We start from the raw sequence: 15,205 nt of genomic DNA on the forward strand, positions 1-15,205 counted from the left end.
TGAATTTTTATATGAACTGAGATTTGAAACTAGAAATGTGGTTAGGTCCCTTGATTTATGCATCAATAGTACAAAACGGTCACACACACACGATCCACGACAGTAGTAGTGTGATTACAGGTCAAAGGTCATGGGCCGAACATGACACGCTTTAATGTCGATGGCTGCAAACTGTGTCATTTTAAATATGAAAATATGACAGTCTGGGTGATTAATTGTATTTAAATTAGTGTAATCAGCGGCTGGTTATAGAGTGTCCATTTACTGTGCCCGTGTTATACAACTTTGTATATAACCCAGGGTTGTATCGGGAAAACAGAATTATCACTGGCTTATGCAATAATTTGAGAGCGTTGACATAGTCCCACAGATGTGGCGAGTATCATCTATCTGGGTTAGAGTGCTACGTTGGGGTTATTGCGTGTTAGCAAAACAAATACTCTCGCACTGTCGGCCCGCAGCGATAGCATTTTGCCGCCAGACTGACTCAGCAAACTAGCTTCTTTGGTATATTGTTTCACCCAGTCGATCGTTGGGCTGCTACATTCTTGGTTCAAAACCCAATTTCGGCTACAAACAAGCAAGCAAGCACACATACACACACATACGCACACACAAACACACACACACATACACACACATGCACATTTAAGTTGCATAGTCTGTTAGTTAAAGTCAGTTCTGAGACACGAACCCGATACCTTCCAGTCTTGAACCTGATTGTTCTACCTCTAGTCGGTAATTCTAGCCTTCTAGTGTGGCTGTTCTCCCATAGTGCACAGACTCCACACACTGCGTTATGCTCCAAAGAATTTCTCGGTGACCTTTTCGGTTTCTAAGGAAACAACACCCTGCTAGGGCCTTACGTGAACCGATTTCTATAGGCAGGGCAACATGTGGATGTCGTTCGATTGCTAGTGTTTCTCCACAATAGAGTAAAGACTGTTTTGTAAACCAGATCCAGAGTGCGGACACGGGGGGGAAAGGTTTAGCGAGCCCGCCACGATATGTTCAAGTAAAAGCTAACGATAAGCGAGTGGCCGCACGGATTAAATATTATCAGTACCACTGATGTGACTTTGATCGGCGCTAGAATGACGCGGGGCGCGGCGCCAGTGTGCGGTTTGGGGTTCAGATAGGGAGTTACGAGGCGGCCGAGGGGAAGCTAGGTAGGTCCAGACATTGTTTACGTAGATCGGTGTTACGTGGTCGTACAGCCGACTCATCGAGCTGGGCAGATGTAGATGCAGACGTAGCTATGTCACAGGCGGACAGACGGACGGGCGAGCACAAACTGGGGACGTCGTGCTAGATAATATTCAGCTGTTGCACCATAGTTCTGGAGGCTTGTCACAGAAGTGAGACAGCGATCCGTTTGTGAATGAAGGATTACATTTACTGACACAACCACCAAACGCAGGGGTTCATGTGCATCTGTGTTCTAGATATGCAGCTGTTAGAGCTAACAGAACATGTAATTGATCGTGTACAGACGTGAGAAAAGAGTCTACAGAATTGAGAAAAACGTCACGTGTGTGGAATTAAGGATTACTGTCTTAAATACCATAATTATGTTGTGTTCTTGTGCATCCGTTTTCAACTTTTAAATGCGCGGCTGTCTCAAAACGGCGATTCTAACTAACAGAAACCAGAATTTGTTACCAGCAGAAGTTCTTTTCGGACAACAGTGCGTGGAGCCTTTGTTGGCCAGCTACAGTATAGTTGAGGTGATTGCGATTAGATTTGAATGCACAGTTATTTAAATTAACAGTTAGTAGCTAAACATTGGTTTGGATTGTTTATAGTGCACAGTAGGTAAAGGTTATCTGCACACATGTGCATTTGAGCTTCGGGTGAGTGTGTACTATCAGGTTTCTTTCGATATATCACATTCCGTGTTATAAACAGTGGTCGGTCGACTGCATCATGGCTGGGCTTCGTGTAATCTGCGTGGTACATGCTGTCCTGTTTGCTGCGTTCAGCTTTACCCAGGCAGTCGAACCACCGGCGAATATCTCCCTTCAAAATGACGTCACGCTAAACATCACTGACGTCATCGGTGACATCATGCTTGACATCATACCCGCAGACACGGTGACGATTATCATGTACAGCGAGACCATGATCTCGGTGAACTACACGCTGCGGTGTTATAACCGAAATATCACACACCTGTTGAAGATACACACCCTGAACCATGACGTGGCCTATCTAAAGGGCATGCATCAATACAACGTGTCTTGCGCGGACCTCCGGGACTCGCAGACTGACAGTGATCTCCAAGACAATGATCTCCAAGACAGAAACTTCACGCTTCATTCGGGAGACTTCAACTTGACGGTGTACGCCGACCTGATCGGCAGGACGTGGCTGGTGTTCGACACGTTCTCGATCAACGGGGCGATCGGCGACAAACCGTTCGAGAACATCTCCTCGTCGGGAGAGAGCCGCAGGATCTATAGGTACAAGGTGGTGGTGATCCGGATCCGCCGACTCATCGACTACATATTCCGCGGGGTCGTATACGTGTTCGTGATCGGGACGACGGTCGGGATGGGCTGCAAGACGGACCTGGACGTCGTCAAGAAGGTGCTCAAGAAACCCATCGCGCCGTTAATCGGACTCTTCTGCCAGTACGTCGGCATGCCGCTCGTAAGTTGTCTGAAATCTTTAGCAAACAAACTAAAAAACCCCAAACAAACTCAACCTCCATGCATTTATAAATAAATACAAACCAAATACAAACTCAAAAACAAAAACAAACCTCCAAAAAACAACAATTTAAGAAAACACAATAAAACCAAACCAAACAAAAACACAAAAATAAACAAATATTGATGCATGACACCCATATATCCATATATTCATTCACTCACTTATTTGTCCATCCTTCTGCTTCGTACCATTTGGCACATAATGCTTTGAGCAACCCCACCAATCATCTCTTCCAAATCTGACATACCTTCTCTGCTGTGCCTTGCCTTACGTCCGACCTAGCTCAACCTCAAGCTCTACCTCATTTTCAGCCATATTCTGCTACTTTGTTCTCTCTCTCTCTCTCTCTCTCTCTCTCTCTCTCTCTCTCTCTCTCTCTCTCTCTCTCTCTCTCTCTCTGTGTGTGTGTGTTCTCTGTCTGTCTGTCTGTCTCCCCCCTCTCTCTGTCTGTCTCTCTCTCTCTGTCTGTCTGTCTGTCTGTCTGTCTGTCTCTGTCTCTCCCCACCCTCTCTGTCTCTCTCCTCCTCTCTCTCTCTCTCTCTCTCTCTCTCTCTCTCTCTCTCTCTCTCTCTCTCTCTCTCTCTCTCTCTCTGGATCCGACACCATTTGCTTCTTTCCCCTTCCACTCCCCTCATCCCATTACATCTTTTGTAATCTTTTTAATTTGTAGATGTTTTTCCTTTCTCTTTTCAGATTGCGTTTGGCGTGGCAAACTTAATCAATCTGGACAACCCGGCTATACGACTGGGCATCTTCGCGTGTGGGATCTGTCCTGGCGGCGGCCTCAGCAACATATACTCATACCTGCTTGGCGGCGACGTGTCCCTCTCCATCACGATGACGTGCATCAGCACGGTGGCCGCGCTAGGTGAGTCAGCCACATCAGCGGCGGGGTCCCATTCCGTGTTGGAGGGCGTACCGTTACCTTTCAAAATGTAACGATTATAATCTCTATTAAAAATAATATAAGACAGCCATAGATAGGTGTCAGTTAAACTAGAACCGATTTTATGTGCATTACAGTACAGAGAGAGAGAGAGAGAGAGAGAGAGAGAGAGAGAGAGAGAGAGAGAGAGAGAGAGAGAGAGAGAGAGAGAGAGAGAGAGAGAGAGAGAGGTAGGTGAGGGGAGAGATATGAACTGATTGACTGACTGACAGACAGACAGACAGACATAAGTTGAGAGGCAGAAAGGGGTTGGCGGTTTGAACTCCGAAATGTCGTTCTATAATAAATCTTGTTTCATGAAACAAAGAAAACTTAAATACCAAAAAATAAATGTATTTGAATGATAAAAGAGCATTAAAATGCACAATGTAGAGGCCAACATATAAATCAAAATAAAGCTCGTTACTATTGTCAGATCTATAATTCGTTTGCATCAAAATGGAACCGATGAATTCACTTAAAGCTATACATGTGTATTAAATGACGCGAAAACTCGTATAAAAACATATTAAGTTTTAAACCCATACCAACTTTCATACCATTTTGTACAAAACATTCTATGTAAATAGAAATGTTTCTTAACAAATTACCGTTCTTTGTTAGTCAAATCATTCCCTCAAAAGAGGCGGTGTTTATTAGTTCAGTGACTGTTCTGTGCAGTTTTGTGGCGAGTGTTGTGTTTGGCAATATTAATAAAAAAATTTTTTTATGAATTTTACCTATGGAGTTATATGCCAAATTATATGTTAAAAAGTGGGAGCTGAAATCCCGTAGCATCCGCCCCCGCCCTCCCTCCCCCAGCTCCTAAGAGCCTAGCGTAGAAAGGACGCAACAGAGGCCGTCAGTATGACTGGCTTGAAGATAAGTATCGTGCTGCGCTTTTCATTGAGCAGTCTTCGCCTGGCTGTCATATAGATCCCAGATTGTGTTACAAATTCCACTTCACTTCACCTCAGACGGTTATAAACCCATCTACTTCATATCGGGTTACCGTCAACACGCACGCTGAGATAATGTCCACAAGAAACGCAGTGTTACATCCTAGGGGTACGAGGTGGGGGAGGGGGTTCGGGAGGGGTGTGGGAGGTAGAGGTGCAATTATTGTGCAGTTTCGGACCAAACAGGGCCAATTCTTCTCTAACAGAGTATTGTAATTCTGGGAGTTGGGGAATAGGCCACAGGCTCCTATGTTTGATGATGATGATGATGATGATAACTAGTTTAACGTGCCCATATACCACTAGGGTTTCGAACACGTCCATCCCGAGTCCGACCTCCGATAAGATCGGTGGCCCGACTCGGGAGGGGGGGGGGGGGGGGGGGTGGTGTTGAAAATGGGCAGAATTTTGAAAATAGCAATTAGTAAAAAAGTTAATAGAATAAATAAAAAATAAAAAAAAGATTACAAGCCAAAAATAAAAAGAATTGACTGCTCGGCCGAATATTTATATAATTTGGAGCATTTTAGAAGGACAGTCCAAAATTAAATAAGAGAAAGAAGAGAGGATCGGACTATTTAATAATATTAAAAAAAAGAAAAAAGAAGTAATTTCGACATAAAATTTTGAACGCAGATCTAAAAGTTTAAAGTCCGATCGATATGTCCACGCGAGTGGCCTCGTTAAGGCCGTTTGACTACGGCGTGCTGATGAGTGGAGTCGCGGCAAAACGGGGGATGAAGCGCTTCCATTTCTGGTGTTGTAGATGGCTGATGACGCTTCCGTAGTCGTCGCCGAAGAGAGCCATGATGATCCGATGAATGGTATGGCTATCCATTTCGCTTATCAGGATCGCTTGGCGGTAGACATGTCTTCGGCGTTGAGTGACGACTAGTCCCGCCTTGCCGGTTGGAGACTTGATGGAATGCAACTCAAAGTCGCTTCCACCAGGGAGGTGATGTAATTCCTCGTCCAGTGCTCCACCCAACAGCGTTGCCTTGTCCTTGGTGTCGCCTTGGATGAACTTGTGGAAGCTGGATCTGATCTTGCCGATCTGTACTTGCCAGACAGCTTCCAAGTCCACAGGGGGCGGAGTTGGTGGTGTCTTGTGTGTTGGAGGAGGCCGGGCCTTGTCTGGTTGAGAGCACATTCAGACACGTCTGTTCTCATCGCGATACCTATGTTTGAGGAAAATGTTTTAATTAACAACGCACTCAGCACATTTTATTTACGGTTATATGGCGTCAGACACATGGTTAAGGATTACACAGATATTGAGAGGAAGGAAATGTTTTATTTAACGACGCATTCAACACATTTTATTTACGGTTATATAGCGTCAGACATGTGGCCACACAGATATTGAGAGAGAAAATCAGATGTCGCCACTTCATAGGCTACTCTTTTAGCAGCAAGGGGTCTTTTATATGCACCATCCCACAGACAGGATAGCACATACCACGGCCTTTAATATACCAGTTGTTGATGCACTGGCTGGAACGAAAAATAGCCCAATGGGTCTACCGACGGAGATCGATCCCAAACCGACCACACATCAAGCGAGCGCTTTACCACTGGACTACGTCCCGCCTCCCCCTCCCCCCCCCCCTCCCATTTTTGAGGATGAGGGAGGCTTATCTTTGCTCTGATTACCTGAAATTGTCCGGTTCTAGATAACAACCTGTTTTTCCATATCTACATAAAGTACTACAAAACAGCTATATTTATAACGTCCCAAACGAATCACAACGCATTTTTTTTTTTTACATATATTACAACTAATATTGAAAATAAAATTATGGAAATAACATGCAGACAATTTTTCATGCCATTTAATTTTGCTCGAACCATCGCTTTTGTCCAAATGTGAAGATTTGCTCCAGTACTAGGGGTGGGGTAGGGTGGGGGGGGGGGGGTGGGTGGGGGGGGGGGAAGGCAGTTCACTCTCACTCCGACCCCCGTTTCAGACGCTTACAGTGCGGGGGTACTGTTTAGGGTGCGTTGTTTAACAGGCCCGTAGGAACGATATCTGGAGTTGGGGGGTGGGGGTGGTGTGATGGGTTGGCACAACCTCTAGTGGGGGAACAAGGTAATTTTTAGATTTATTTTTCTATAGAGCAGGACTAAAACCAAACCGTACATATTTAGTCCAGGAACCAGGTCGATTTATCGCCCTCGAGTGGGGTAACCACACACCACGACCATCTCTCTCTCTCTCTCTCTCTCTCTCTCTCTCTCTCTCTCTCTCTCTCTCTCTCTCTCTCTCTCAACTTATTGAGGTTCAAGCACGCTGTCCTGGGCTTTCAGGGTTGTCTGTCAAGGACAGTGAGTTAGTTGTTAGTTGGTTAGCAAGAAAGAAGAGGGTGTAGTGGCTTTACACCTTCCCATTGAGCCTTAAGAACTCGCTCTGGGTTGGTGCTGGTACCGGGCTGCGAACCCTGTACCTTTTAGCCTGTAGTTCGATGGCTTAACCACTGCGCCAGCGAGGCCGGTCCACGACCATCCCAGTTTCTACGGGCATAAAATTAATAGGGTACTCAACAGCTGATCACTTTTAGTTAGATTTGTGTTCTTATATGTTACAAATTGTGCTTATGTGGAAATCGGGTCACTCTCGTTATTGGTAATGTACATTTAAAATTCCAATGTAAGCGCTAAAAATGAATTAAAGGGACATACCCGAATACATAATGTGTGGCGTATGTCTGACGTAAGTGTTACGAGTGATTTGTGTTGCCGGGCCCTGGCGTATATCGACATATGCTTACCAAAGGAGTCGGGAATGCAACTGTGGAGCCAGATACATATTAATTCACATTTCAACCGGAGGATGCATACTCTTCAAAGCTTTGGTTGGGGGTAGGGGTGGGGGTAGGGGTGGGGGTGTTCTATGCTACACTCGCTTCGAGCGCATGTGTTATAACCAAATGCAGATAATAAGCTTTCCACCATTTGGCCTCAGATTACAGTTCTCATCCCATTTAGTTATCGGGAAATTTGTCTGCGCAAGTAGTCTGCTGTTGACTGATTATTTCATGGCGGACAGCTGTGAAGTGGCAACTATTTGACTGAAGTTGACGGGGGAGAGCATGTAGTTTGTAAACGTGTGTAACTTGTTGACATTGAAGACTTGTTTGTGGTAATTCTGGCCCATGCAAAAGTAGTGTTTTTGTGTGTAAAATGGGTGTACTCCGGCCTGGTTTAGAGGGTGTGTTTGTTTAAACCAATATGCTGGGAGAAAAAGCTGGACAACAGGGGTTGTCCTTTTCAAAGTATGTGTCCCCCAGGCAGGCAAAGATCCATGGGCCTGCTGATATTTATAAAAATGTTATAGCCACTAAGGCTATATAGAAACATATAGCGCAATTAATTGCGGTCTGTGACCATTTCCGCCTATACGGTTTAAACGACGCGATATACAGTGTAGATATTTATAGCCATAACTGACACAAGTAGTTTAATGGCATGGGAAAACGGCAAAGACTGTTAAATTTATCGCTGTAGCTTACCATATTGAATATATACGGAAACAAAGAGATTATTTGTTGGACGGCACACCAGCATATTTTAAATATCGGCTATTTGGTGTCACTAGCATCTGGTTGTTTCGACATTTGGTCCACAGAGAGAAAGAGAGGAAACCCGCTGTCGCCACATTGGCTAATCTTAATGATAAAGCAGCAAGATATTGTTTATATGCATTTTCTCTTAAACAGGATAGTACATACCAGTCGTGGGACACTGTTTGAGACGGAGAAAACACAGTTCGTTGATGGTGATCTGAGACAATATGTCAGATTACCAAATGTTTGACATTCATTTGCAGATAATTTATAAATCATTGTGCTCTAGTAGTATATCTAAACAAAATAAACTTTAATAATGTTGGAAACGTTTGCCTTCCGTCTCCCCATAGTAATTTCATGGTAGGTAAACCTTTCTATCAATTTAAAAATGTATAGTCCAGATGGTGTTTCCTTAAGTTTACAGAAAGCCCCCAGCTTACTTAAAGTAAATGTTCATTAGTAAGAAATGAAAATAAAAGAATATTTCTTTAACGACATTTCGATGCATGATGTCATTGTACCGTTGTCTATGATCGATCCCCGTCGGGCTATTTCTCGTTCCAGCCAATGCTCCACAACTGGTGTAACAAAGGCCGTGGTATGTGTTATTCTGCCTGTGGGATGGTGCATATAAAAGATCCCTTGCTGCTACTCGAAAAGAGTTGCCCATGAAGTGGCGAAAGCGGGTTTCCTCTTTCAATATACGTGTGGTCATTAACCATAACCATAAATAAAATTTGTAGAGTGCGTCATTAAATAAAACATTTCATGTACTGTTGTTGATATTAAAAAACGACCAGTTTAATATTCATGATGGAGTGTCGTCAGAAATTCATTTATTCAATCATTTAATAGCATTTAATATAAAACAACAGATCGTAAAAAAAGAAAGAAAAATGTTTTACCTCTTGTTTGTTAAAACGTTTGATGGGTAGAGAAGTATACTTCGGATATAATTCATGCATGTTATATTATCAAAAGAAGTCGAATACATGGAATTGTATATAATTTTATCTTTAATCTTGAGTGCATTTTTACTTATAGTATTATCAATGGACTTTACCAAATACGCCTATTTCGATCGGAAAAACAAATGGACATTCTTACAAGAGACCATTATTTTATTAATTGCATCCCCTCACACAAGGCGCGGGACGTAGCCCAGTGGTAAAGCGCTCGCTTGATGCGCGGTCGGTCTAGGATCGATCCCCGTCGGTGGGCCCATTGGGCTATTTCTCGTTCCTATCAAAGGCTGTGGTATATGCTATCCCCTCTGTGGGATGGTGCATATAAAAGATCTCTTGCTGCTAATCGAAAAGAGTGGCGACAGCAGGTTTCCTCCCTCAATATCTGTGTGGTCCTTAACCATATGTGTTACGGCCTCGGTAACGTCGTGGTTAGGCCATCGGTCTACAGGCTGGTAGGTACTGGGTTCGAATCCCAGTCGAGGCATGGGATTTTTAATCCAGATACCGACTCCAAACCCTGAGTGAGTGCTCCGCAAGGCTCAATGGGTAGGTGTAAACCACTTGCACCGACCAGTGATCCATAACTGGTTCAACAAAGGCCATGGTTTGTGCTATCCTGCCTGTGGGAAGCGCAAATAAAAGATCCCTTGCTGCTAATCCAAAGAGTAGCCCATGTAGTGGCGACAGCGGGTTTCCTCTCAAAATCTGTGTGGTTGTTAACCATATGTCTGACGCCATATAACCATAAAAAAAATGTGTTGAGTGCGTCGTTAAATAAAAGATTTCTTTCTTTCTTTAACCATATGTCTGACGCCATATAACAGTGAATAAAATGTGTTGAGTGCGTCGTTAAATAAAACATTTCCTGTCCTGCCCATCAAACAAGAGGAGTCTATGTCCACCCCTGCTTACAAATATACTTATGGAAGTAATGAGGGAGCACAGGATATCTGATAGAAATTTAAAAGACTACTAAGGTCTCACTACACAGATCACTCATTTCATTCATTCATCACGGTCCACTATAGTTCCTAATTGTGACACAAATTATGGTTCAGTTCTAGGAAATGGTTAAGAATTAAAACAATATGTATGTTTAATGGAAAGCCTTCTGACGGTATTTTGCCCATACTCTTTTGTAATATTCTGCATTGACCTTTTTGAGCATGGGTGTATAGCGTAAGAGGCAGCCGGAGTGAATCGGTCAATGAACCACCAGTTCGCATCTGTATTACAGCCAGATGCGGTCATATAGAAAAATCTGAGACGGAAATGTTCTCAATTTTGGAGTGAAAATAAATACTTACACAATGTATGCTCGCAATGGTGTATGTTGTTAGTGCCAACGAGAACCCGTTCTATTGGCAATCTTCATTTGAAGTTGGGCAATTTAACATGGCAGATGACATCTGTGTAGTGAGACCTAAAGTAGTTACGCTTGTATAAATACGGAAGTGTAATGTGGGTTTAAATGTCAGTAACACGGTTAACGTCCTGATACTGTAGATGAGGGATTAGGTGTTATTAATATCCAGTCCTTGTTGTTTCACGCGAGCAACTGCTCCCGCTCGCTTGTGCTGACGCAAAACTATTTCCGCGGGGGCGAAACACGTCTCGCCTTGTCACATCTGATATACCGTTTAGATATTAGATAAATTTAACAACACCTCTCAGATTTATTTTCAATTTAGACACAAGGCAGCAATTCGTTTGCTACATCATTTTACGAGAGAAGTTTATTGCTCACCATCGATTTTTTCAAACAGTAAACACTGAACATGTTCCTGTATTTCATTCCATCAGCATACGTTTCATAACTAAGATTCCACTGAGAATACTGTCTTGTGAAGTTTAATATTCAATATATGATATTTTATTTCAGCTATGGTACCGCTGTGGATGTTTACGCTGGGACAGACGTTCGCAGACGACACGACGACGATATCCATTCCATTCGCAAACATCCTACTGACTCTGGCAACCGTCATTGTGCCTCTCTTCGTGGGCCTCTTCGTCAAATACAAATGTCAAAAACTCGCCAAACTCATCATCAAGATCATCAAGCCAGTCTCCATAGTGACAATCCTGTTCCTCATTGGGTTCGGCGTCTACACCAACTTGTGGATCTTCCGCCTGTTCAAACCGTCCACGGTTCTGGCGGGATGCCTGCTGCCGTACATCGGCTACGTGACCGGCGGATTGATAGCTTTCATCTGCCGCCAGCCCTGGTACCGCGTCAAAACGATCGCCATAGAGACGGGAATTCAGAACACGATGATCGCCTACCTGCTGCTACAGTTCTCACTTCCGGTTCCGGACGGCGACTTGGCTGCGGTTGGTCCAGTCGCGTCTTCCGTTATGACGCCACTTCCGCTGTTCGTGGTCGTCATAGTTTATCTGATTTACAAGCGGTGCAAGAAGAAATACGGCACCGTGTCTGACGGAGAGGAGACAGGCGCTGAGATGAATGGTACAGATGATAGAAAGAAAGACAAAGACAAAAACAAAAACAAAAACAAAGAGAAAAACAAATCCGACAAGAAGAATCAAGCCGTTAACGGTTCGACTGAGAAGGATGAAAAAGAAGCGGAAGAACTCTTAGACAAGGTTTCGTCGATGTGAAAAACCCTCAACCAAACGCCGAAACAGAATTGTGACATTTTTGTATACACTGTAGTTAACACCGACCTCTCAATAAACTACTGTGACAGGATGGTTCATTTGAAAAAAAACAACTATATCGATACCAGTTGACGTCGAATAAGGCAACAACCAAAACCAGGCGCGGATTGAGGCGGCGGCTCAAGGGGCCCAGCCACCCCCCTCTATTTTTGGTCAAACAATATATATTACAGAATACACCGAAAATGCAAACTTATCCCGACTATCTGTCGAGGACCTTTAAATTCTATTTTCAAAACCAAGAACGGCTTTTGGGGCCCCCTCTATTAAAAAAATCCTGGATCCTGTAAATGGCACTTTTATATAATGGAAATTGTACATTGTTTTCGCTGTGAAGTATATTTTTTATACATATTTTAAAGCATTGAAGCTTCAGGAATAATATTTTGTATTTTTATATAACAGTATTACTCTAATTATTGTGTTATGTATGCCACTATATGCACTGTTTTGTGAATGGTTTCTGTTGCGAATTCCTTTCCAAATCACTGATTAGGACGAGCTTTAGCAAGCTCCATCTGTGTACATTGTTAACACGAAAAACAGTAGTTTAGGGTCCGTGTATTAAGTGACTGCATTACACACTGTGTATCAATGTGTATACTAACAAACGGTTTTCACACTTCAGGTAAGATGTCTGAGGATTTTTAATGGTATGGAGCACATTTTTTTTTCTACTTTATTCAAATAATCATGAACGACAAAACGATTTTCTTTAATCAAACAGTCGAAAGGGTATTTTGGCAAAATCGTCCATGAATCACTATCTGCTGCCTTGTCTGTATGATGACTGCCACTTCTCAGGATATCTTTTATATAATGTTACATTCTACTCGAAATATATATATATATATATGGCATGTACTTATAGCGAGTATTTGCGAACAGTTATATGTATTATCTTAAAATACCAGGAATAAATTAAATTAGGGCAGAGTTGTACTTACTTAGGATCTTCTACAGGTAGCAGTAAATGGCATTTCTTAACAAAAGGGGCATTTCTGTTGTATTTGTCAAGCCAGGGGGTGATGGTAATGGTGGAGGGGTGGGGTATTGTTTTCCCCCTTTATTTCTGCTAGGTACGGCCCTAAAGGGGGTGTTCCTCGTTCTTTTTGTTGTTTTGTTTTGTTGTATTTTGTTATGTTCATATTTTGTTTCGTTCGGGGTTGGGGTGGTAGTGGGGGAATTGGGGAAACATTGGATGAATGCGATAGTATACGCTATAAACCAGTGAAACTTATCGTTAGCGTTCGCCCTGATGAACGCGGCACGTATTTAAAGGTAGACTGACGTTAACTGATGAAGAACTGTTTAGCTAGCATGAAATCAGCTGTAAGAAAACTTATATTGGGATATAATATAGCTATTAATGAATTAAACTAAGTGTAGATTATTTGTCTTTGTTTTGCTGACATCTTTATCATATCATGTCATATCATAACACATATATGATCTGGTATGAGAGAGAGAGAGAGAGAGAGAGAGAGAGAGAGAGAGAGAGAGAGAGAGAGAGAGAGAGAGAGAGAGAGTATTTTTAGATTTGAGCAAAGCATTTGACTTGGTAGATCACCAAATCTTGCTACAAAAACTTCAGGTATATCGACTGTCACCAGGTACAGTTGAATGGTTTAAGTCATACTTAAACAACAGAAAACAGCGTATACAAATTAACAATATTAGCTCCAAAGAATTGGGTATAGTATCTGGTGTGCCTCAAGGCTCTATTCTTGGGCCTATTTTATTTCTTATGTTTATAAATGATCTTCCATTATCTACCCAAAATGTCAGTGTAGATATGTATGCAGATGACACGACATTACACACATCTGGCAGACATTTGTCTGTAATAGAGACTACGTTACAAACAAACGTAGATGCTGTAAACTCTTGGTGCATCAATAATATGTCTATAAACCCATCTAAAACTACATGTATGTTAATTGGTACACAGCAAATATTGGGCCAAACTGGTCAGTTGCAACTAAATATCAATAATAACCCTATATCACCTGCTCATTGTCAATAACATTTAGGACTCTGTGTTGATCAAAATCTTAGTTGGAACACACACGTTGATCACATTTGTTCACAAGTTTTATCTAAACTGGCTCTTTTGCGACGAATTAGCAAATTTCTCACCCCAGAATCAAAATCTCTATTCTATAATGCATATATTCTTCCCATAGTTGATTATGGGTCAGTGTCACGGGGATCCTATAATACCCGTAACTGAATGAAACACGATTATCCAAATATCTCTCCTAACTGTATATCTATTAGATATCTCTGTATCGGGCAGTTTAAAACCCTAGTGGCTCGTCTAGGTATGATCAGAGATAAGATATATATATAAGGTATATGTAATATAGAACGTTACTTCACTAAAAGACACAACAAAACACAATACACTTTGGAATCTGTATTAATACTACGCTGACAAATATACTGCCGCAGTAGTTAATTAACAGCAACAAATAATAACAACCCAGAACTGATCACTTAATTAGTTAATCTCTAGGTGTCTAGTTTACACAATATTCTAATCACTTCACCGTGACACAACACCCACACGTGTGATAATTGAGAAACGCTGCCAGGGGAACTTAATTAATAAAGGAATTACAACTCTATTCCTAATTGGTTAATTTTTAATTAATCCTTACTACTCATTCAGTAACCTTGTAATACAGAATTAATACTGGTACCTATCACAATAAAGACAATAACCTACAGTTTACTTAGGTCCTCTAGGATGACTGGTTAAGCTTTAATAATATTAGAACAGTGAAGCCTACAGTTTACTTCGTCAGATTACCGGAAACCCCGTCTAAATAATATTGGTATAATACAGTATTAAAATATTTAAAGTCACATCAATCACATCAAGGTTATACACAGAGCAGAAAAATATATTTACCGCGTCCGGACTGAACTTATATATTTCATTCAGTGGACGACGTCCGTTTCCCCTGCAGCCTTCCTATGTTTCTCCCCGATAAATGTAAATCCTAGTTATTTATTACAAAACCGAATATCGCCTGGGGGCACATCGCGGTACCGAATACTTACAAGTGATATTTCCACAGCGACCAAGACGGGAATTTTCTCTTAGATGGCCAGACTCACTGTCGCCTAGTCGCCAAAATCACGGTCGTAAAAACCGCATTCGCGGAGGTATTACGTAACTACTGGCCACATGGCCTCCGCATCTGGTCTGGGTGTGTATTGAAAACAGCATGGCCACCGTCGCGCAGAGGTATTACGTAACAAAGTGCCCACCTGGGCTTAAGTGCATATTGGAACTGCACACGGCCCTCTAAAACAATTAATATCGCCACAGGCGAAAACAAAATTAAGAGCATGTTCCGTCACAGTCAGTAACATGGGGTC

General features: G+C 42.3%; 1 protein-coding gene across 1 annotated transcript; it reads left to right on the forward strand.

The window, feature by feature from the left end:
* The first annotated feature begins 838 nt into the window (after window positions 1-838).
* On the forward strand, window positions 839-13,208 carry LOC121388486 (ileal sodium/bile acid cotransporter-like). The gene is made up of 3 exons (XM_041519840.1): window positions 839-2,652; window positions 3,409-3,583; window positions 11,016-13,208. Exons 1-3 carry the CDS (start codon window positions 1,927-1,929, stop codon window positions 11,753-11,755), a joined length of 1,641 nt encoding a protein of 546 aa, XP_041375774.1. The 5' UTR covers window positions 839-1,926; the 3' UTR covers window positions 11,756-13,208.
* The last annotated feature ends 1,997 nt before the right edge of the window (window positions 13,209-15,205 follow it).

Source organism: Gigantopelta aegis, chromosome 14 (genome assembly GCF_016097555.1).
Source record: "Gigantopelta aegis isolate Gae_Host chromosome 14, Gae_host_genome, whole genome shotgun sequence".
Lineage (NCBI taxonomy): Eukaryota > Metazoa > Mollusca > Gastropoda > Neomphalida > Peltospiridae > Gigantopelta > Gigantopelta aegis.